Here is a 22,586-nt window from a genome sequence, read left to right as displayed (position 1 = left end):
AAAAACACATGATTTAGCTTCAAATCGATGCGAAGTAGAAGGCTTAGCTTCAAATCCATGCGAAACCAACGATTTAGCTTCAGATACTATATAGCTTCAAATGCAGACGAAACAGACGAGTAAGCTTCAAATCCATGCGAAACGCAGCATTTAGATGCAAATCAATGCGATGTAGAAGGATTAGCTTCCAATCCATGCGAAACAAATGATTGAGCTTCAAACAGTTGGGATATAGGCTACATAGATTCAAATGCTGGCGAAATAAACCAGTTAGCTTCAATTCCATACGTAACACATGATTTAGCTTAAAAATAATGCGAAACACATCTATTAGCTTCAAATTCGTGCGAAACACATGATTTAGCTGCAAATCAAAGCGATGTAGAAGGTTTTGCTTCAAATCCATGCGAAACAAATGATTAAGCATCAGATACTTGCGATATAAGTGATATAGCTTCAAATGCAGGGGAAACAAACGAGTTAGCTTCAAATCCATGCGAAACACATGATTTAGCTGCAAATCAATGCAATGAAGAAGGTTTAGCTTCATATCCATGGGAAACAAATGATTTAGCTTCAGATACTAGCGATATAAGTGATATAGATTCAACTGCAGGCGAAACAAACGAGTTAGCTTCATATACAAGCGAAACACATGATTTAGCTTCAAATCAATGCGATGTAGAAGGTTTAGCTTCGAATCCATGCGGAACAACTGATTTAGCTTCCAACACTCGGGATGTAAGCGATATAGCTTCAAATGTAGGCGAAACAGACGAGTAAGCTTCAAATCCATGCGAAACGCAGGATTTAGCTGCAAATCAATGCGATGTAGAGGGTTTAGCTTCAAATCCATGCGAAACAAATGATTGAGCTTCAAACAGTTGGGATATAGGCTATATAGCTTCAAATGCTGGCGAAACAAACCAGTTAGCTTCAATTCCATACGTAACACATGATTTAGCTTAAAAATAATGCGAAACACATCTATTAGCTTCAAATTCGTGCGAAACACATGATTTAGCTGCAAATCAATGCGATGTAGAAGGTTTTGCTTCAAATCCATGCGAAACAAATGATTTAGCATTAGATACTTGCGATATAAGTGATATAGCTTCAAATGCAGGGGAAACAAACGAGTTAGCTTCAAATCCATGCGAAACACATGATATAGCTGCAAATCAATGCGATGTAGAAGGTTTAGCGTCAAATCCATGCGAAACAAATGATTTAGCATCAGATACTTGCGATATAAGTGATATAGCTTCAAATGCAGGGGAAACAAACGAGTTAGCTTCAAACCCATACAAAACACATGATTTAGCTGCAAGTGAATGCGATGTAGAAGGTATAGCTTCAAGTCAAAGCGAAACACATGATTTAGCACATGAACCTGCGATATAAGTGATATAGCATCAAATGCAGGGGAAACAAACGAGTTAGCTTCAAATCCATGCGAAACAAATGATTTAGAAACAAATCAATGCGATGTAGAAGGTTTAGCTACAACTCCATGCGAAACACATGATTTAGCTTCAAATCAATGCGATGTAGAAGGTTTAGCAACAAATCCATGCGAAACCAATGATTTAGTTTGAGATACTTGCGATATAAGTGATATAGTTTCAAATGCAGACGGAACAAACGAGCAAGCTTCAAATCTATGCGATGTAGAATGTTTAGCTTCAAATCCATGCGAAACACATGACTTAGATGCAAATCAATGTGATGTAGAAGGTTTAGCTTCAAATCCATGCGAATCAAGTGATTTAGCATCAGTTACTAGCGATATAAGTGGCATAGCTTCAAATGCAGGGGAAACAAGCGAGTTAGCTTCAAATCCATGCAAAACACATGATTGAGCTTCAAATCAATGCTATGTAGTAGGTTTAGCTTCAAATCCATGCGACACAAATGATTTAGCTTCGGATACTTGCTATATAAGTGATATAGCTTCAACTGCATGCGAAACAAACGAGTTAGCTTCAAATCCAAGCGAAACACATGATTTTGCTGCAAATCAATGCGATGTAGATGGTTTAACGTCAAATCCATGCGAAACAAATGATTTAGCATCAGATACTTGCGATATAAGTGATATAGCTTCAAATGCAGGGGAAACAAACGAGTTAGCTTCAAACCCATGCGAAACACATGATTTAGCTGCAAATCAATGCGATGTAGAAGGTATAGCTTCAAGTCAAAGCGAAACACATGATTTAGCACATGAACCTGCGATATAAGTGATATAGCTTCAAATGCAGGGGAAACAAACGAGTTAGCTTCAAATCCATGCGAAACAAATGGTTTAGAAGCAAATCAATGCGATGTAGAAGGTTTTGCTACAACTCCATGCGAAACCAATGATTTAGCTTCAGATACTTGCGATATAAGTGATATAGTTTCGAATGCAGACGGAACAAACGAGCAAGCTTCAAATCTATGCGATGTAGAATGTTTAGCTTCAAATCCATGCGAAACACATGATTTAGATGCAAACCATTGCGATGTAGAAGGTTTAGCTTCAAATCCATGCGAATCAAGTGATTTAGCATCAGTTACTCGCGATATAAGTGACATAGCTTCAAATGCAGGAGAAACAAACGAGTTAGCTTCAAATCCATGCAAAACACATGATTGAGCTTCAAATCAATGCTATGTAGTAGGTTTAGCTTCAAATCCATGCGACACAAATGATTTAGCTTCAGATACTTGCGATATAAGTGATATTGCTTCGAATGCAGACGAATCAAACGAGTTAGCTTCAAAATCCATGCGATACACATGATTTAGCTTCAAGTCGATGCGAAGTGGAAGGCTTAGCTTCAAATCCATGCGAAACGAATGATTTAGGTTCAGATACTTGCGATATAAGTCATATAGCTTCAAATGCAGGAGAAACAAACGAGTTAGCTCGAAATCCAAGCGAAAAACATGATTTTGCTTCAAATCAATGCGAAGTAGAAGGTTTAGTTTCAAATCCATGCGAAACAAATGATTTAGCTTCAGATCCCAGCGATATATGTGATATTGCTTCAAGTGTACACGAAACAAACCAGTTACCTTCAAATCGATGCGGAACACATGATTTAGCTTAAAATTCATGCGATTTAGAAGGTTTAGCTTCAAATCCATGCGAAACAAATTATTGAGCTGCAAACACATGGGATATAGGTGATATAGCTTCAGCTGCATGCGAAGCAAACGAGTTAGCTTCAAGTCCATGCGATGTAGAAGGTTTAGCTTCAAATCCATGCGAAACAAATGATTTAGCTTCAAACACTTGGGATATAAGTGATATAGCTTCAAATGTAGACGAAACAAACGAGTTAGCTTCAAATCCATGCGAAACACATGATTGAACTGCAAATCAATGCGATGTAGAAGATTTAGCTTCAAATCCATGCGAAAAAAAATGATTTAGGGTCATATACTTTCGATTTGTGATATAGCTTCAAATGCAGGAGATACAAACGAGTTAGCTGCAAATCCATGCGAAACAAACGATGTAGCTTCAAATCAATGCGAAGTAGAAGGCTTAGGTTCTAATCCATGCGGAACAAATGATTTAGCTTCAAATACTTACGATATAAGTGATATAGATTCAACTGCAGGCGAAACAGACGAGTAAGCTTCAAATCCATGCGAAACGCAGGATTTAGCTGCAAATCAATGCGATGTAGAGGGTTTAGCTTCAAATCCATGCGAAACAAATGATTGAGCTTCAAACAGTTGGAATATAGGCTATATAGCTTCAAATGCTGGCGAAACAAACCAGTTAGCTTCAATTCCATACGTAACACATGATTTAGCTTAAAAATAATTCGAAACACATCTATTAGCTTCAAATTCGTGCGAAACACATGATTTAGCTGCAAATCAATGCGATGTAGAAGGTTTTGCTTCAAATCCATGCGAAACTAATGATTTAGCTTCAAATGAATGCGATGTAGAAGGTTTAGCATCAAATCCATGCGAAACCAATGATTTAGCTTCAGATACTTGCGATATAAGTGATATTGCTTCAAATGCAGACGAAGCAAACGAGATAGCTTCAAATCAATGCGACACAAATGATTTAGCTTCAGATACTTGCTCTATAAGTGATATTGCTACGAATGCAGACGAATCAAACGAGTTAGCTTCAAAATCCATGCGATACACATGATTCAGCTTCAAATCATTGCGAAGTAGAAGGCTTAGCTTCAAATCCATGCGAAACAAATGATTGAGCTTCAAACAGTTGGGATATAGGCTATATAGCTTCAAATGAAGACGGAACAAACGAGTTAGCTTCAAATCCTTGCGAAACAAAGGATTTGGGTTCAGACACTTGCGATATAAGTGATATAGCTGCAAATGCAAGGGGAACAAACGAGTTAGCTTCAAATCCATGCAAAACACATGATTTAACAGCAAATCAATGCGATGTAGAAGGTTTAGCTTCAAATCCATGGTAAACAAAGTATTTAGATTCAGATACTTGCGATATAAGTGATATTGCTTCAAATGCAGACGAAACAAACGAGTTAGCTTCAGATCCATGCGAAACAAATGATTACAGCTTCAGATACTAGCGATATAAGCGATATTGCTTCAAGTGCAGTCGAAACAAACGAGTTAGCTTCAAATCCATGCGGAACACATGATTTAGATTAAAACTCATGCGATACACGTGGATTAGATTCAAATCCATGCCAAAAAAATACAGATTCAGATACTTGTGATATACGTTATTTAGATTCAACTTCATGCGCAACGAAAGAGTTAGCTTCAAATCCATGCGAAACAAATGATTGAGCTTCGAACAGTTGGGATATAGGCTATATAGCTTCAAATTCAGGCGTAACAAACCAGTTAGCTTCAATTCCATACGTAACAAATGATTTAGCTTAAAATTAATGCGAGACACATCTATTAGCTTCAAATTCGTGCGAAACACATGATTTAGCTGCAAATCAATGCGACGTAGAAGGATTTGCTTCAAATCCATGCGAAACCAATGATTTAGCTGCAGATAATTGCGATATATGTGATATAGCCTCATCTGCATGCGAAACAAACGAGTTAGCTTCAAGTCCATGCGATGTAGAAGGTTTAGCTTCAAATCCATGCGAAATAAATGATTTAGCTTCAAACACTTGGGATATGAGTGATATAGCTTCAAATGCAGACGAAACAAACGAGTTAGCTTCAGATCCATGCGAAACAAATGATTACAGCTTCAGATACTAGCGATATAAGCGATATTGCTTCAAGTGCAGTCGAAACAAACGAGTTAGCTTCAAATCCATGCGGAACACATGATTTAGCTTAAAACTGATGCGATACCTGTGGATTAGTTTCAAATCCATGCCAAACAAATACTTTAGATTCAGATACTTGTGATATACGTTATTTAGATTCAACTTCATGCGCAACAAACGAGTTAGCTTCAAATCCATGCGAAACAAATGATTGAGCTTCGAACAGTTGGGATATAGGCCATATAGCTTCAAATGCAGGCGTAACAAACCAGTTAGCTTCAATTCCATACGTAACAAATGATTTAGCTTAAAATTAATGCGAACCACATCTATTAGCTTCAAATTCGTGCGAAACACATGATTTAGCTGCAAATCAATGCGATGTAGAAGGTTTAGCTTCAAATCCATGCGAAACAAATGATTTAGCTTCAAACACTTGGGATATAAGTGATATAGCTTCAAATGCAGACGAAACAAACGAGTTAGCTTCAGATCCATGCGCAACAAATGATTACAGCTTCAGATACTAGCGATATAAGCGATATTGCTTCAAGTGCAGTCGAAACAAACGAGTTAGCTTCAAATCCATGCGGAACACATGATTTAGATTAAAACTCATGCGATACACGTGGATTAGATTCAAATCCATGCCAAAAAAATACAGATTCAGATACTTGTGATATACGTTATTTAGATTCAACTTCATGCGCAACAAAAGAGTTAGCTTCAAATCCATGCGAAACAAATGATTGAGCTTCGAACAGTTGGGATATAGGCTATATAGCTTCAAATTCAGGCGTAACAAACCAGTTAGCTTCAATTCCATACGTAACAAATGATTTAGCTTAAAATTAATGCGAGACACATCTATTAGCTTCAAATTCGTGCGAAACACATGATTTAGCTGCAAATCAATGCGACGTAGAAGGATTTGCTTCAAATCCATGCGAAACCAATGATTTAGCTGCAGATAATTGCGATATATGTGATATAGCCTCATCTGCATGCGAAACAAACGAGTTAGCTTCAAAACCATGCGAAACACATAATTTAGCTGCAAATCAATTCGATGTAGAAGGTTTAGCTTCAAATCCATTCGAAACCAATGATTTAGCTTCAGATAATTGCGATATATGTGATATAGCTTCATCTGCATGCGGAACAAACGAGTTAGCTTCAAATCCATGCGAAACACATGATTTAGCTGCAAATCAATGCGATGTAGAAGGTTTAGCTTCAAATCAATGCGATGTAGACGGTTTAGCTACAATTCCATGCGAAACATGATTTAGCTTCAAATTAATGCGATGAAGAAGGTTTAACTTCAAATCAATGCGAAGTAGAAGGCTTAGCTTCAAATCCATGCGAAATAAATGATTGAGCTTCAAACAGTTGGGATATAGGCTATATAGCTTCAAATGCAGACGGAACAAACGAGTTAGCTTCAAATCCTTGCGAAACAAAGGATTTAGGTTCAGATACTTGCGATATAAGTGACATAGCTTCAAATGCATGAGAAACAAACGAGTTAGCTTGAAATCCAAGCGAAACACATGATTTAGCTACAAATCAATGCGAAGTAGAAGGTTTAGCTTCGAATCCATGCGAAACAACTGATTTAGCTTCAAACACTCGGGATATAAGTGATATAGCTTCAAATGCAGACGAAAAAGACGAGTAAGCTTCAAATCCATGCGAAACAAATGATTAAGCATGAGATACTTGTGATATAATTGATATAGCTTAAAATGAAGGGGAAACAAAAGAATTAGCTTCAAGTCCATGCGAAACACATGATCTAGTATCAAATCAATGAGAAGTAGAATGCTTAGCTACAAATACTTGAGAAACAAATGATTTATCTTCAGATAACTGCGATGTAAGTGATATAGCTTCAAATGCAGGCGAAACAAATGATTTAGCTTCAAACACTTGGGATATAAGTGATATAGCTTCAAATGCAGACGAAACAAACGAGTTAGCTTCAGATCCATGCGAACCACATGATTTAGCTGCAAATCAATGCGACGTTGAAGGTTTAGCTTCAAATCCATGCGAAACAAATGATTACAGCTTCAGATACTAGCGATATAAGCGATATTGCTTCAAGTGCAGTCGAAACAAACGAGTTAGCTTCAAATCCATGCGGAACAAATGATTTAGCTTAAAACTCATGCGATACACGTGGATTAGATTCAAATCCATGCCAAAAAAATACAGATTCAGATACTTGTGATATACGTTATTTAGATTCAACTTCATGCGCAACAAAAGAGTTAGCTTCAAATCCATGCGAAACAAATTATTGAGCTTCAAACAGTTGGGATATAGGCTATATAGCTTCAAATTCAGGCGTAACAAACCAGTTAGCTTCAATTCCATACGTAACAAATGATTTAGCTTAAAATTAATGCGAGACACATCTATTAGCTTCAAATTCGTGCGAAACACATGATTTAGCTGCAAATCAATGCGACGTAGAAGGATTTGCTTCAAATCCATGCGAAACCAATGATTTAGCTGCAGATAATTGCGATATATGTGATATAGCCTCATCTGCATGCGAAACAAACGAGTTAGCTTCAAATCCATGCGAAACACATAATTTAGCTGCAAATCAATTCGATGTAGAAGGTTTAGCTTCAAATCCATTCGAAACCAATGATTTAGCTTCAGATAATTGCGATATATGTGATATAGCTTCATCTGCATGCGGAACAAACGAGTTAGCTTCAAATCCATGCGAAACACATGATTTAGCTGCAAATCAATGCGATGTAGAAGGTTTAGCTTCAAATCAATGCGATGTAGACGGTTTAGCTACAACTCCATGCGAAACACATGATTTAGCTTCAAATTAATGCGATGAAGAAGGTTTAACTTCAAATCAATGCGAAGTAGAAGGCTTAGCTTCAAATCCATGCGAAACAAATGATTGAGCTTCAAACAGTTGGGATATAGGCTATATAGCTTCAAATGCAGACGGAACAAACGAGTTAGCTTCAAATCCTTGCGAAACAATGGATTTAGGTTCAGATACTTGCGATATAAGTGATATAGCTTCAAAGTCATGAGAAACAAACGAGTTAGCTTGAAATCCAAGCGAAACACATGATTTAGCTACAAATCAATGCGAAGTAGAAGGTTTAGCTTCGAATCCATGCGAAACAACTGATTTAGCTTCAAACACTCGGGATATAAGTGATATAGCTTCAAATGCAGACGAAAAAGACGAGTAAGCTTCAAATCCATGCGAAACAAATGATTAAGCATGAGATACTTGTGATATAAATGATATAGCTTAAAATGTAGGGGAAACAAAAGAATTAGCTTCAAGTCCATGCGAAACACATGATCTAGTATCAAATCAATGAGAAGTAGAATGCTTAGCTACAAATACATGAGAAACAAATGATTTATCTTCTGATAACTGCGATGTAAGTGATATAGCTTCAAATGCAGGCGAAACAAATGATTTAGCTTCAAACACTTGGGATATAAGTGATATAGCTTCAAATGCAGACGAAACAAACGAGTTAGCTTCAGATCCATGCGAACCACATGATTTAGCTGCAAATCAATGCGACGTTGAAGGTTTAGCTTCAAATCCATGCGAAACAAATGATTACAGCTTCAGATACTAGCGATATAAGCGATATTGCTTCAAGTGCAGTCGAAACAAACGAGTTAGCTTCAAATCCATGCGGAACAAATGATTTAGCTTAAAACTCATGCGATACACGTGGATTAGATTCAAATCCATGCCAAAAAAATACAGATTCAGATACTTGTGATATACGTTATTTAGATTCAACTGCATGCGCAACAAACGAGTTAGCTTCAAATCCTCGCGAATCACATAATTTAGCTGCAAATCAATTCGATGTAGAAGGTTTAGCTTCAAATCCATGCGAAATAAATGATTTAGCTTCAAACACTTGGGATATGAGTGATATAGCTTCAAATGCAGACGAAACAAACGAGTTAGCTTCAGATCCATGCGAAACAAATGATTACAGCTTCAGATACTAGCGATATAAGCGATATTGCTTCAAGTGCAGTCGAAACAAACGAGTTAGCTTCAAATCCATGCGGAACACATGATTTAGCTTAAAACTGATGCGATACCTGTGGATTAGTTTCAAATCCATGCCAAACAAATACTTTAGATTCAGATACTTGTGATATACGTAATTTAGATTCAACTTCATGCGCAACAAACGAGTTAGCTTCAAATCCATGCGAAACAAATGATTGAGCTTCGAACAGTTGGGATATAGGCTATATAGCTTCAAATGCAGGCGTAACAAACCAGTTAGCTTCAATTCCATACGTAACAAATGATTTAGCTTAAAATTAATGCGAACCACATCTATTAGCTTCAAATTCGTGCGAAACACATGATTTAGCTGCAAATCAATGCGATGTAGAAGGTTTAGCTTCAAATCCATGCGAAACAAATGATTTAGCTTCAAACACTTGGGATATAAGTGATATAGCTTCAAATGCAGACGAAACAAACGAGTTAGCTTCAGATCCATGCGAAACAAATGATTACAGCTTCAGATACTAGCGATATAAGCGATATTGCTTCAAGTGCAGTCGAAACAAACGAGTTAGCTTCAAATCCATGCGGAACACATGATTTAGATTAAAACTCATGCGATACACGTGGATTAGATTCAAATCCATGCCAAAAAATACAGATTAAGATACTTGTGATATACGTTATTTAGATTCAACTTCATGCGCAACAAAAGAGTTAGCTTCAAATCCATGCGAAACAAATGATTGAGCTTCGAACAGTTGGGATATAGACTATATAGCTTCAAATTCAGGCGTAACAAACCAGTTAGCTTCAATTCCATACGTAACAAATGATTTAGCTTAAAATTAATGCGAGACACATCTATTAGCTTCAAATTCGTGCGAAACACATGATTTAGCTGCAAATCAATGCGACGTAGAAGGATTTGCTTCAAATCCATGCGAAACCAATGATTTAGCTGCAGATACTAGCGATATAAGCGATATTGCTTCAAGTGCAGTCGAAACAAACGAGTTAGCTTCAAATCCATGCGGAACACATGATTTAGCTTAAAACTGATGCGATACCTGTGGATTAGTTTCAAATCCATGCCAAACAAATACTTTAGATTCAGATACTTGTGATATACGTAATTTAGATTCAACTTCATGCGCAACAAACGAGTTAGCTTCAAATCCATGCGAAACAAATGATTGAGCTTCGAACAGTTGGGATATAGGCTATATAGCTTCAAATGCAGGCGTAACAAACCAGTTAGCTTCAATTCCATACGTAACAAATGATTTAGCTTAAAATTAATGCGAACCACATCTATTAGCTTCAAATTCGTGCGAAACACATGATTTAGCTGCAAATCAATGCGATGTAGAAGGTTTAGCTTCAAATCCATGCGAAACAAATGATTTAGCTTCAAACACTTGGGATATAAGTGATATAGCTTCAAATGCAGACGAAACAAACGAGTTAGCTTCAGATCCATGCGAAACAAATGATTACAGCTTCAGATACTAGCGATATAAGCGATATTGCTTCAAGTGCAGTCGAAACAAACGAGTTAGCTTCAAATCCATGCGGAACACATGATTTAGATTAAAACTCATGCGATACACGTGGATTAGATTCAAATCCATGCCAAAAAATACAGATTAAGATACTTGTGATATACGTTATTTAGATTCAACTTCATGCGCAACAAAAGAGTTAGCTTCAAATCCATGCGAAACAAATGATTGAGCTTCGAACAGTTGGGATATAGACTATATAGCTTCAAATTCAGGCGTAACAAACCAGTTAGCTTCAATTCCATACGTAACAAATGATTTAGCTTAAAATTAATGCGAGACACATCTATTAGCTTCAAATTCGTGCGAAACACATGATTTAGCTGCAAATCAATGCGACGTAGAAGGATTTGCTTCAAATCCATGCGAAACCAATGATTTAGCTGCAGATAATTGCGATATATGTGATATAGCCTCATCTGCATGCGAAACAAACGAGTTAGCTTCAAATCCATGCGAAACACATAATTTAGCTGCAAATCAATTCGATGTAGAAGGTTTAGCTTCAAATCCATTCGAAACCAATGATTTAGCTTCAGATAATTGCGATATATGTGATATAGCTTCATCTGCATGCGGAACAAACGAGTTAGCTTCAAATCCATGCGAAACACATGATTTAGCTGCAAATCAATGCGATGTAGAAGGTTTAGCTTCAAATCAATGCGATGTAGACGGTTTAGCTACAACTCCATGCGAAACATGATTTAGCTTCAAATTAATGCGATGAAGAAGGTTTAACTTCAAATCAATGCGAAGTAGAAGGCTTAGCTTCAAATCCATGCGAAATAAATGATTGAGCTTCAAACAGTTGGGATATAGGCTATATAGCTTCAAATGCAGACGGAACAAACGAGTTAGCTTCAAATCCTTGCGAAACAAAGGATTTAGGTTCAGATACTTGCGATATAAGTGACATAGCTTCAAATGCATGAGAAACAAACGAGTTAGCTTGAAATCCAAGCGAAACACATGATTTAGCTACAAATCAATGCGAAGTAGAAGGTTTAGCTTCGAATCCATGCGAAACAACTGATTTAGCTTCAAACACTCGGGATATAAGTGATATAGCTTCAAGTGCAGACGAAAAAGACGAGTAAGCTTCAAATCCATGCGAAACAAATGATTAAGCATGAGATACTTGTGATATAATTGATATAGCTTAAAATGAAGGGGAAACAAAAGAATTAGCTTCAAGTCCATGCGAAACACATGATCTAGTATCAAATCAATGAGAAGTAGAATGCTTAGCTACAAATACTTGAGAAACAAATGATTTATCTTCAGATAACTGCGATGTAAGTGATATAGCTTCAAATGCAGGCGAAACAAATGATTTAGCTTCAAACACTTGGGATATAAGTGATATAGCTTCAAATGCAGACGAAACAAACGAGTTAGCTTCAGATCCATGCGAACCACATGATTTAGCTGCAAATCAATGCGACGTTGAAGGTTTAGCTTCAAATCCATGCGAAACAAATGATTACAGCTTCAGATACTAGCGATATAAGCGATATTGCTTCAAGTGCAGTCGAAACAAACGAGTTAGCTTCAAATCCATGCGGAACAAATGATTTAGCTTAAAACTCATGCGATACACGTGGATTAGATTCAAATCCATGCCAAAAAAATACAGATTCAGATACTTGTGATATACGTTATTTAGATTCAACTTCATGCGCAACAAAAGAGTTAGCTTCAAATCCATGCGAAACAAATGATTGAGCTTCGAACAGTTGGGATATAGGCTATATAGCTTCAAATTCAGGCGTAACAAACCAGTTAGCTTCAATTCCATACGTAACAAATGATTTAGCTTAAAATTAATGCGAGACACATCTATTAGCTTCAAATTCGTGCGAAACACATGATTTAGCTGCAAATCAATGCGACGTAGAAGGATTTGCTTCAAATCCATGCGAAACCAATGATTTAGCTGCAGATAATTGCGATATATGTGATATAGCCTCATCTGCATGCGAAACAAACGAGTTAGCTTCAAATCCATGCGAAACACATAATTTAGCTGCAAATCAATTCGATGTAGAAGGTTTAGCTTCAAATCCATTCGAAACCAATGATTTAGCTTCAGATAATTGCGATATATGTGATATAGCTTCATCTGCATGCGCAACAAAAGAGTTAGCTTCAAATCCATGCGAAACAAATGATTGAGCTTCGAACAGTTGGGATATAGGCTATATAGCTTCAAATTCAGGCGTAACAAACCAGTTAGCTTCAATTCCATACGTAACAAATGATTTAGCTTAAAATTAATGCGAGACACATCTATTAGCTTCAAATTCGTGCGAAACACATGATTTAGCTGCAAATCAATGCGACGTAGAAGGATTTGCTTCAAATCCATGCGAAACCAATGATTTAGCTGCAGATAATTGCGATATATGTGATATAGCCTCATCTGCATGCGAAACAAACGAGTTAGCTTCAAATCCATGCGAAACACATAATTTAGCTGCAAATCAATTCGATGTAGAAGGTTTAGCTTCAAATCAATGCGATGTAGACGGTTTAGCTACAACTCCATGCGAAACACATGATTTAGCTTCAAATTAATGCGATGAAGAAGGTTTAACTTCAAATCAATGCGAAGTAGAAGGCTTAGCTTCAAATCCATGCGAAACAAATGATTGAGCTTCAAACAGTTGGGATATAGGCTATATAGCTTCAAATGCAGACGGAACAAACGAGTTAGCTTCAAATCCTTGCGAAACAAAGGATATAGGTTCAGATACTTGCGATATAAGTGATATAGCTTCAAATGCATGAGAAACAAACGAGTTAGCTTGAAATCCAAGCGAAACACATGATTTAGCTACAAATCAATGCGAAGTAGAAGGTTTAGCTTCGAATCCATGCGAAACAATTGATTTAGCTTCAAACACTCGGGATATAAGTGATATAGCTTCAAATGCAGACGAAAAAGACGAGTAAGCTTCAAATCCATGCGAAACAAATGATTAAGCATGAGATACTTGTGATATAATTGATATAGCTTAAAATGAAGGGGAAACAAAAGAATTAGCTTCAAGTCCATGCGAAACACATGATCTAGTATCAAATCAATGAGAAGTAGAATGCTTAGCTACAAATACATGAGAAACAAATGATTTATCTTCTGATAACTGCGATGTAAGTGATATAGCTTCAAATGCAGGCGAAACAAATGATTTAGCTTCAAACACTTGGGATATAAGTGATATAGCTTCAAATGCAGACGAAACAAACGAGTTAGCTTCAGATCCATGCGAACCACATGATTTAGCTGCAAATCATTGCGACGTTGAAGGTTTAGCTTCAAATCCATGCGAAACAAATGATTACAGCTTCAGATACTAGCGATATAAGCGATATTGCTTCAAGTGCAGTCGAAACAAACGAGTTAGCTTCAAATCCATGCGGAACAAATGATTTAGCTTAAAACTCATGCGATACACGTGGATTAGATTCAAATCCATGCCAAAAAAATACAGATTCAGATACTTGTGATATACGTTATTTAGATTCAACTTCATGCGCAACAAAAGAGTTAGCTTCAAATCCATGCGAAACAAATGATTGAGCTTCGAACAGTTGGGATATAGGCTATATAGCTTCAAATTCAGGCGTAACAAACCAGTTAGCTTCAATTCCATACGTAACAAATGATTTAGCTTAAAATTAATGCGAGACACATCTATTAGCTTCAAATTCGTGCGAAACACATGATTTAGCTGCAAATCAATGCGACGTAGAAGGATTTGCTTCAAATCCATGCGAAACCAATGATTTAGCTGCAGATAATTGCGATATATGTGATATAGCCTCATCTGCATGCGAAACAAACGAGTTAGCTTCAAATCCATGCGAAACACATAATTTAGCTGCAAATCAATTCGATGTAGAAGGTTTAGCTTCAAATCCATTCGAAACCAATGATTTAGCTTCAGATAATTGCGATATATGTGATATAGCTTCATCTGCATGCGGAACAAACGAGTTAGCTTCAAATCCATGCGAAACACATGATTTAGCTGCAAATCAATGCGATGTAGAAGGTTTAGCTTCAAATCAATGCGATGTAGACGGTTTAGCTACAACTCCATGCGAAACACATGATTTAGCTTCAAATTAATGCGATGAAGAAGGTTTAACTTCAAATCAATGCGAAGTAGAAGGCTTAGCTTCAAATCCATGCGAAACAAATGATTGAGCTTCAAACAGTTGGGATATAGGCTATATAGCTTCAAATGCAGACGGAACAAACGAGTTAGCTTCAAATCCTTGCGAAACAAAGGATTTAGGTTCAGATACTTGCGATATAAGTGATATAGCTTCAAATGCATGAGAAACAAACGAGTTAGCTTGAAATCCAAGCGAAACACATGATTTAGCTACAAATCAATGCGAAGTAGAAGGTTTAGCTTCGAATCCATGCGAAACAATTGATTTAGCTTCAAACACTCGGGATATAAGTGATATAGCTTCAAATGCAGACGAAAAAGACGAGTAAGCTTCAAATCCATGCGAAACAAATGATTAAGCATGAGATACTTGTGATATAATTGATATAGCTTAAAATGAAGGGGAAACAAAAGAATTAGCTTCAAGTCCATGCGAAACACATGATCTAGTATCAAATCAATGAGAAGGTTTATTGAAGGATATTGCTTCAAGTGCAGTCGAAACAAACGAGTTAGCTTCAAATCCATGCGGAACAAATGATTTAGCTTAAAACTCATGCGATACACGTGGATTAGATTCAAATCCATGCCAAAAAAATACAGATTCAGATACTTGTGATATACGTTATTTAGATTCAACTGCATGCGCAACAAACGAGTTAGCTTCAAATCCTCGCGAATCACATGATGTTACTTCAAAGCAATGCGAAGTAGGAGGCTTAGCTTCAAATACATGAGAAACAAATGATTTATCTTCAGATAATTGCGATATAAGTGATATAGATCGAAATTCAGGCGAGACAATCGAGTTAGCTTCAAATTAATGCGAAGTAGAAGGCTTATATTCACACCCTTGCGAAACAAATGTTTTAGCTTCAAATACTTGTGATATACATGATTCAGCTCCAAATGCAGGCGAAACAAACGAGTCAGCTTGAAATCCATGCGATACACATGATTTAGCTTCAAATCAATGCCAAGTAGGAGGCTTATCTTCAAATCCATCCGAAACAAATGGTATAGCTTCAAATACTCGTGATATACATGATTAAGCTTCAAATGCAGGCGAAACAAACGAGTAAGCTTCAAATCCAAGCGAAACACACGATCTAGCTTCAAATCAATGCGAAATAGAAGGCTTAGCTTCAAGTCCATGCGAAAGACATAATTTTGCTACAAATAAATGCGAAGTAGAAGGCTTACCTTCAAATCCATCCGAAACAAATGGTTTAGCTTCAAATACTCGTGATATACATGATTTAGCTTCAAATGCAGGCGAAACAATCGAGTTAACTTCAAAACAATGCGAACTAGAAGGCTTATCTTCAAATCCATGCGACACAAATGGTTTAGCTGCAAATACTTGTTATATAAATGATTCAGCTTCAAATGCAGGCGAAACAAACGAGTTAGCTTCAAATCCAAGCGAAACACATGATTTTGCTTCAAATCAATGCGAACTAGAAGGCTTATCTTCAAATCCATGCGAAACAAATGGTTTAGCTTCAAATACTTGTGATATACAGGATTTAGCTTCAAATGCAGGCGAAACAAACGAGTTAGCTTCAAATCTTAGCGAAACACATGATCTAGTATCAAATCAATGAGAAGTAGAATGCTTAGCTACAAATACATGAGAAACAAATGATTTATCTTCAGATAACTGCGATGTAAGTGATATAGCTTCAAATGCAAGCGAAACAAACGAGTTAGCTTCAAATCCATACGATACACATGATTTAGCTTCAAATCAATGCGAAGTAGAAGGCTTATCTTCAAATCCATCCGAAACAAATGGTTTAGCTTCAAATACTCGTGATATACATGACTTAGCTTCAAATACAGGCGCAACAAACGAGTTAGCTTCAAATCCTAGCGAAACACATGATCTAGCTTCAAATCAATGCGAAGTAGAAGGCTTAGCTTCAAGTCCATGCGAAAGACATAATTTTGTTCAAACCAATGCGAAGTAGAAGATTTAGCTACAAATCCATACGAATCAAATGGTTTAGCTTCAAATACATGTGATATAAATGATTCAGCTTCAAATGCAGGCGAAACAAACGAGTTAGCTTCAAATCCACGCGATACATATGATTTAGTTTCAAATCAATGCGAAGTAGAAGGATTATCTTCAAATCCATGCGAAACACATGATTTAGATTAAAACTCATGCGATACACGTGGATTAGATTCAAATCCATGCCGAAAAAATACAGATTCAGATACTTGTGATATACGTTATTTAGATTCAACTTCATGCGCAACAAACGAGTTAGCTTCAAAACCATGCGAAACGAATGGTTTAGCTTAAAATACTTGTTAGGGCCAAGTGGCCAGGATTTATGGCAGGGGCCATGTGCTTGGGTACCCGGACGGTATGGGTCTGTCCCGGGCCGTTCCCGGGCACATGTGGCACCGTCATAACGTCTCCTGGTCCTTGATTACGGTCCAGTCAATGACGGTTGGGTCTGGCATTGTTCGGGCACGTAGGCCCATCAGCGCGGGAGGTCTCGCAGGAGTTATTTTGTCACTCTCCCTCCTAACTCCCGGCCCACCGTTTTGGGGCAGTCTCATTGGATTTGGGATTGCAGTGATTGGACCGTAATTCCTTGCCGCCCACCCTAGGTTAAGAGAAGTAGGGAGGACCGAGGTGATATGAGACATGACTCCGGTCCTCTAGAGCACAGAACATTCTCAGAGTACAGACAGAACAGTCTTAGAGCGATAGACAGAACATTCTCAGCAGATAGACAGAACATTCTCAACAGTACAGGCAGAACATACAGTGAGTACAGACAGACAGAACAGTCTTAGAGCGATAGACAGACAACTTCAGATAGACAGAACATTCTCAGAAGACACACAGAACATTCTCAGAAGACACACAGAACATTCTCAGCAGAGTACAGAACATACAGAGAGTACAGATAGACAGAACATTCTCAGCAGATAGACAGAACATTCTCGATAGACAGACAACTTCAGATAGACAGAAAGCACAGACAACACCAGACAGACAGACAGAAAGCACAGACAAGACAGAACAGAACAGAACACATAGAGAGATACGCGTAACGGTTAGGTTGCGCGTTACAAATAGTCCCACTACAGTGGGTGGTCCTTCGAGGTAGTCGGCACCAAGTGCAATATTCAGAGGATCTCCGTCATCCATCTGATGAGTCCTCAACATTTGGTCCTTCGAGCCGGATATTAGAACGCAGAGACAAAGTGACAGATCATCGGAGGCTACAGCCACGCAGCATTTGGTCCTTCGAGCCGGATATAAGAACGCACAAACGAAGTGACAGATCATCGGAGGCTACAGCCACGCAGCATTTGGTCCTTCGAGCCGGATACAAGAACGCACAGACGAAGTGACAGATCATCGGAGGCTACAGCCACGCAGCATTTGGTCCTTCGAGCCGGATATAAGAACGCATAGACGAAGTGACAGATCATCAGAGGCTACAGCCACGCAGTACAGTGTATCACGAGAGCACCAACACCTGGCTTCAATCAGGAATCTCAGGAGCTCAGTGACGAGAAGTTTCTTCCGGAGGCTACAGCATCCAGAGAAGGCAGTGCATATAGCTTCAGAGCAGTGCAACACCACAGAAGTCCAGCACCACAGCAGGACAATCACGCAGCAGCTCAACATCATTGCAGCCAACAGGCATCGACAGCAGTACCAAGTATCCCAGCCCAAGTGATAAGTACCTTTATAGTCCCATTTGCGTCAGTAAATCACTATGGCGGAAGATCTCAAACCGTTGATGATCGAGCGCGGAACGGTCAAGGCTGCACTCACGCGGTTTAAGACATTTATTTGCAAATTCGCGACCACGACTTCGGTGGGTTCTCTTAAGAAACGGTTAGATGCAAATGTATGTCTCCTTGACAATTTTAATAGAGTTCAAACGAGAATCGAAATACTCGTAGCTGGTACGGACGCCGAAGCAGCGCACGCGATCGAGTGCGAAGAATTCGAGACGGCGTATTTTGATCTGATAGATCAAGTCGAAATAGTCATTGCCCGTGCCACTCCGGAGCAGAGTAGGATAACCACGAACAGCCCGATATCCGCGCAGACGACAGATACCGCAATAAACGTTAGATTACCGACACTGCAACTGCCTTCCTTTGATGGCAATTACAGTGATTGGGTGAAATTTAAAGACACATTTACATCAGTGATTCACGAGAATAATTCATTAACAGACATACAACGGTTCCATTATTTAAATACCTCACTCAAGGGGGTAGCGGCTCGTGTGATTCAAGCGTTAGGCGTGTCCGGAACAAATTACAGACATGCATGGGAATTACTCAAGTCGCGATATGAAGACTCTACAAGTCTCAAGCGGCACCATGTAAATTCATTACTTGATTTAAAATCCATTCAAAGGGAATCAGACATCACATTGCGGGAATTTCTGGACGAAGCTACAAATCATAGAATAGCGTTAATGTCTTTGGGTGAATCGGTTGAAACTTGGGATACCATGTTAGTTCCATTATTGTCCAGAAAGTTAGGTCAAGTGTCCATGAGAGAATGGGAAAGGAGAATAATATCTCAGTCGGAAATGCCTACATTTGGTCAATTCTCTGCGTTTATAGAAGAACGTTCCAAATATTTAGCAAATATCGCGGTCAGTGTTCAGGTAGCTGCACCCAGGGTCGACCAGCGACCACGAGGAACAAATAATACCCCTCGTTACATAGCTTCGCATGTAGTTAGCTCAGCCGGGTGCCCCGCATGTAAGGCCAATCACGCGATATATAACTGTGAGAAATTTAAGAACAGCGATTTAAATACAAAAACAAAGATAGTGCAAGAAGCCCGGCTGTGCTTCAATTGTTTGTCATCGGGACATCGGGTACGGGCGTGTACACGGAGTCATTGCAAACAGTGTGGAAGGAAGCATCATTCCTTATTACATAATCCCGAATTCAAACGCGCAGAAGAAGGCTACGCGGATACAGAAGAATCAGATTCGCGAGAACCCCCAGTACTCACAGCTAACGTAGCAAATACAATAGGGCATGCCGTATTATCGACAGCAATAGTTTATGTCAAGGACAAGGGTGGTCAGTCACATAAATGCAGGGTATTATTAGATTCGGGATCTCAAGCAAATTTTATAACCACGGAATTTTGCCAACGACTCGGCATCAAACCGACTGCAATAAGTTCAACAGTGACAGGATTAGGAAGGGCAGTAAATTCCATAGAAGGTAGAGCAACATTAACAATTCATTCGCGATACAATAAATCTCAACACACGGTACAATGCCTATCAATAGAAACCATCACGTCAGACATGCCCAATTTTCAGATACATAGAGAAAAAATAGAAATTCCAAGTCACATAGAGCTAGCCGATCCAGGATTCCATTTACAACGGCCAATAGATATGCTCATTGGAGCAGGTCTATTTTGGACATTGCTATGTGTCGGTCAACACAAATCAACTCCCAACCTGCTCTTGCAAAAGACCCAACTCGGTTGGGTTTTGGGAGGCACTCCTACCTGGGCAGATAAGAAATTACCACAAAACAATATGTGTTGTTTAGCCACACTCAATGACCTGCAATCTCAATTAGAGAGGTTTTGGGACATAGAGGAACTAACCCCAAACAATAGAAATCAATGCAGCGAGAACACGTTTGGAATTACTTGCTCAAAAGGAGGCATTTTCGACAGAGATCAGATTAGTACAAACGCAACAAGCACTTCCAAATTCCAGTGCGCTACGGTCCCTAAATGTATTTCTGGACAATGGCGGACTACTCAGGGTGGGCGGAAGACTATCCAACGCACCCATAGACTACGACCAAAAGACAGCAGTATACAGAATTCATGTCAGAATATGAGACGTTAGGGCATATGTCGCGCATTGTAGAAGGTACACACGAGCAATCCGCCTGCTAAATACCACCTCACACGCATTATAGGAGATCAGAGGCTCACGTTCGAAGAGCTATATACGTTACTGACGCAAATAGAATCCTGTTTAAATTCACGTCCACTTTCACCATTATCCTCAGATCCCACAGACCTAAACCCTTTGACCCCTGGGCATTTTTTAATTGGTACTGCCCTTACAACACTGCCATCTCATGACCTACGAGATATCAAGGTCACTCGACTTAACAGATACCAGCTAATCCAGCAAATGGTCCAGCATTTCTGGCAAAGGTGGCAGCGGGAATGTATACAACAGTTGCAGCAACGACACAAATGGCAGCATTCCACCACGTCGAAATTAGCCGTGGATTCCTTGGTCATCATCAAGGAGGACAATCTACCCCCGTTACAGTGGAGCATGGGAAGAATCGTCCAGGTACACCCTGGTACAGATGGAGTGATTCGTGTCGCAACAGTCAGAACGTCAACCGGAACAATTAACGACCCGTGACAAAATTGTGTATAATACCGTTAGATCACTTAGAAATGTCACACGAGGTGTAGCGCAACTATGTATAGTGTAAATCTCGATCATTGTAAATATTGTAATATTCGCACAGAATACGTAGATTGTAATCATATCATAAGCTTACACTTATATGGGTTATCAAATATAGACATAGTTGAACATGCGATGCATGTTCAAGGTGGGCGGTATGTTAGGGCCAAGTGGCCAGGATTTATGGCAGGGGCCATGTGCTTGGGTACCCGGACGGTATGGGTCTGTCCCGGGCCGTTCCCGGGCACATGTGGCACCGTCATAACGTCTCCTGGTCCTTGATTACGGTCCAGTCAATGACGGTTGGGTCTGGCATTGTTCGGGCACGTAGGCCCATCAGCGCGGGAGGTCTCGCAGGAGTTATTTTGTCACTCTCCCTCCTAACTCCCGGCCCACCGTTTTGGGGCAGTCTCATTGGATTTGGGATTGCAGTGATTGGACCGTAATTCCTTGCCGCCCACCCTAGGTTAAGAGAAGTAGGGAGGACCGAGGTGATATGAGACATGACTCCGGTCCTCTAGAGCACAGAACATTCTCAGAGTACAGACAGAACAGTCTTAGAGCGATAGACAGAACATTCTCAGCAGATAGACAGAACATTCTCAACAGTACAGGCAGAACATACAGAGAGTACAGACAGACAAAACAGTCTTAGAGCGATAGACAGACAACTTCAGATAGACAGAACATTCTCAGAAGACACACAGAACATTCTCAGAAGACACACAGAACATTCTCAGCAGAGTACAGAACATACAGAGAGTACAGATAGACAGAACATTCTCAGCAGATAGACAGAACATTCTCGATAGACAGACAACTTCAGATAGACAGAAAGCACAGACAACACCAGACAGACAGACAGAAAGCACATACAAGACAGAACAGAACAGAACACATAGAGAGATACGCGTAACGGTTAGGTTGCGCGTTACAAATAGACCCACTACAGTGGGTGGTCCTTCGAGGTAGTCGGCACCAAGTGCAATATTCAGAGGATCTCCGTCATCCATCTGATGAGTCCTCAACAATACTTGCGAATATAAGTGATATAGGTTCAAATGCAGGCGAAA

At 39.0% G+C, this 22,586-nt stretch overlaps 1 protein-coding gene across 1 annotated transcript; it reads left to right on the top strand.

Annotated features, from left to right (window-relative positions):
* Positions 1–15,503: 15,503 nt before the first annotated feature.
* Positions 15,504–22,307, top strand: LOC143261646 (uncharacterized). The gene is made up of 6 exons (XM_076527937.1): positions 15,504–15,511; positions 18,509–18,738; positions 18,986–20,923; positions 21,002–21,390; positions 21,662–21,668; positions 22,123–22,307. The coding sequence occupies exons 1-6, from the start codon at positions 15,504–15,506 to the stop codon at positions 22,305–22,307; spliced, it is 2,757 nt and encodes a 918-aa protein (XP_076384052.1).
* Positions 22,308–22,586: the final 279 nt, after the last annotated feature.

Source organism: Megalopta genalis, unplaced genomic scaffold, assembly GCF_051020955.1.
Source record: "Megalopta genalis isolate 19385.01 unplaced genomic scaffold, iyMegGena1_principal scaffold0059, whole genome shotgun sequence".
NCBI classification, from domain to species: Eukaryota; Metazoa; Arthropoda; class Insecta; order Hymenoptera; family Halictidae; genus Megalopta; species Megalopta genalis.
The sequence above is the reverse complement of the archived record's forward strand: the minus strand, read 5'-3'. Positions and strand labels throughout refer to the sequence as shown.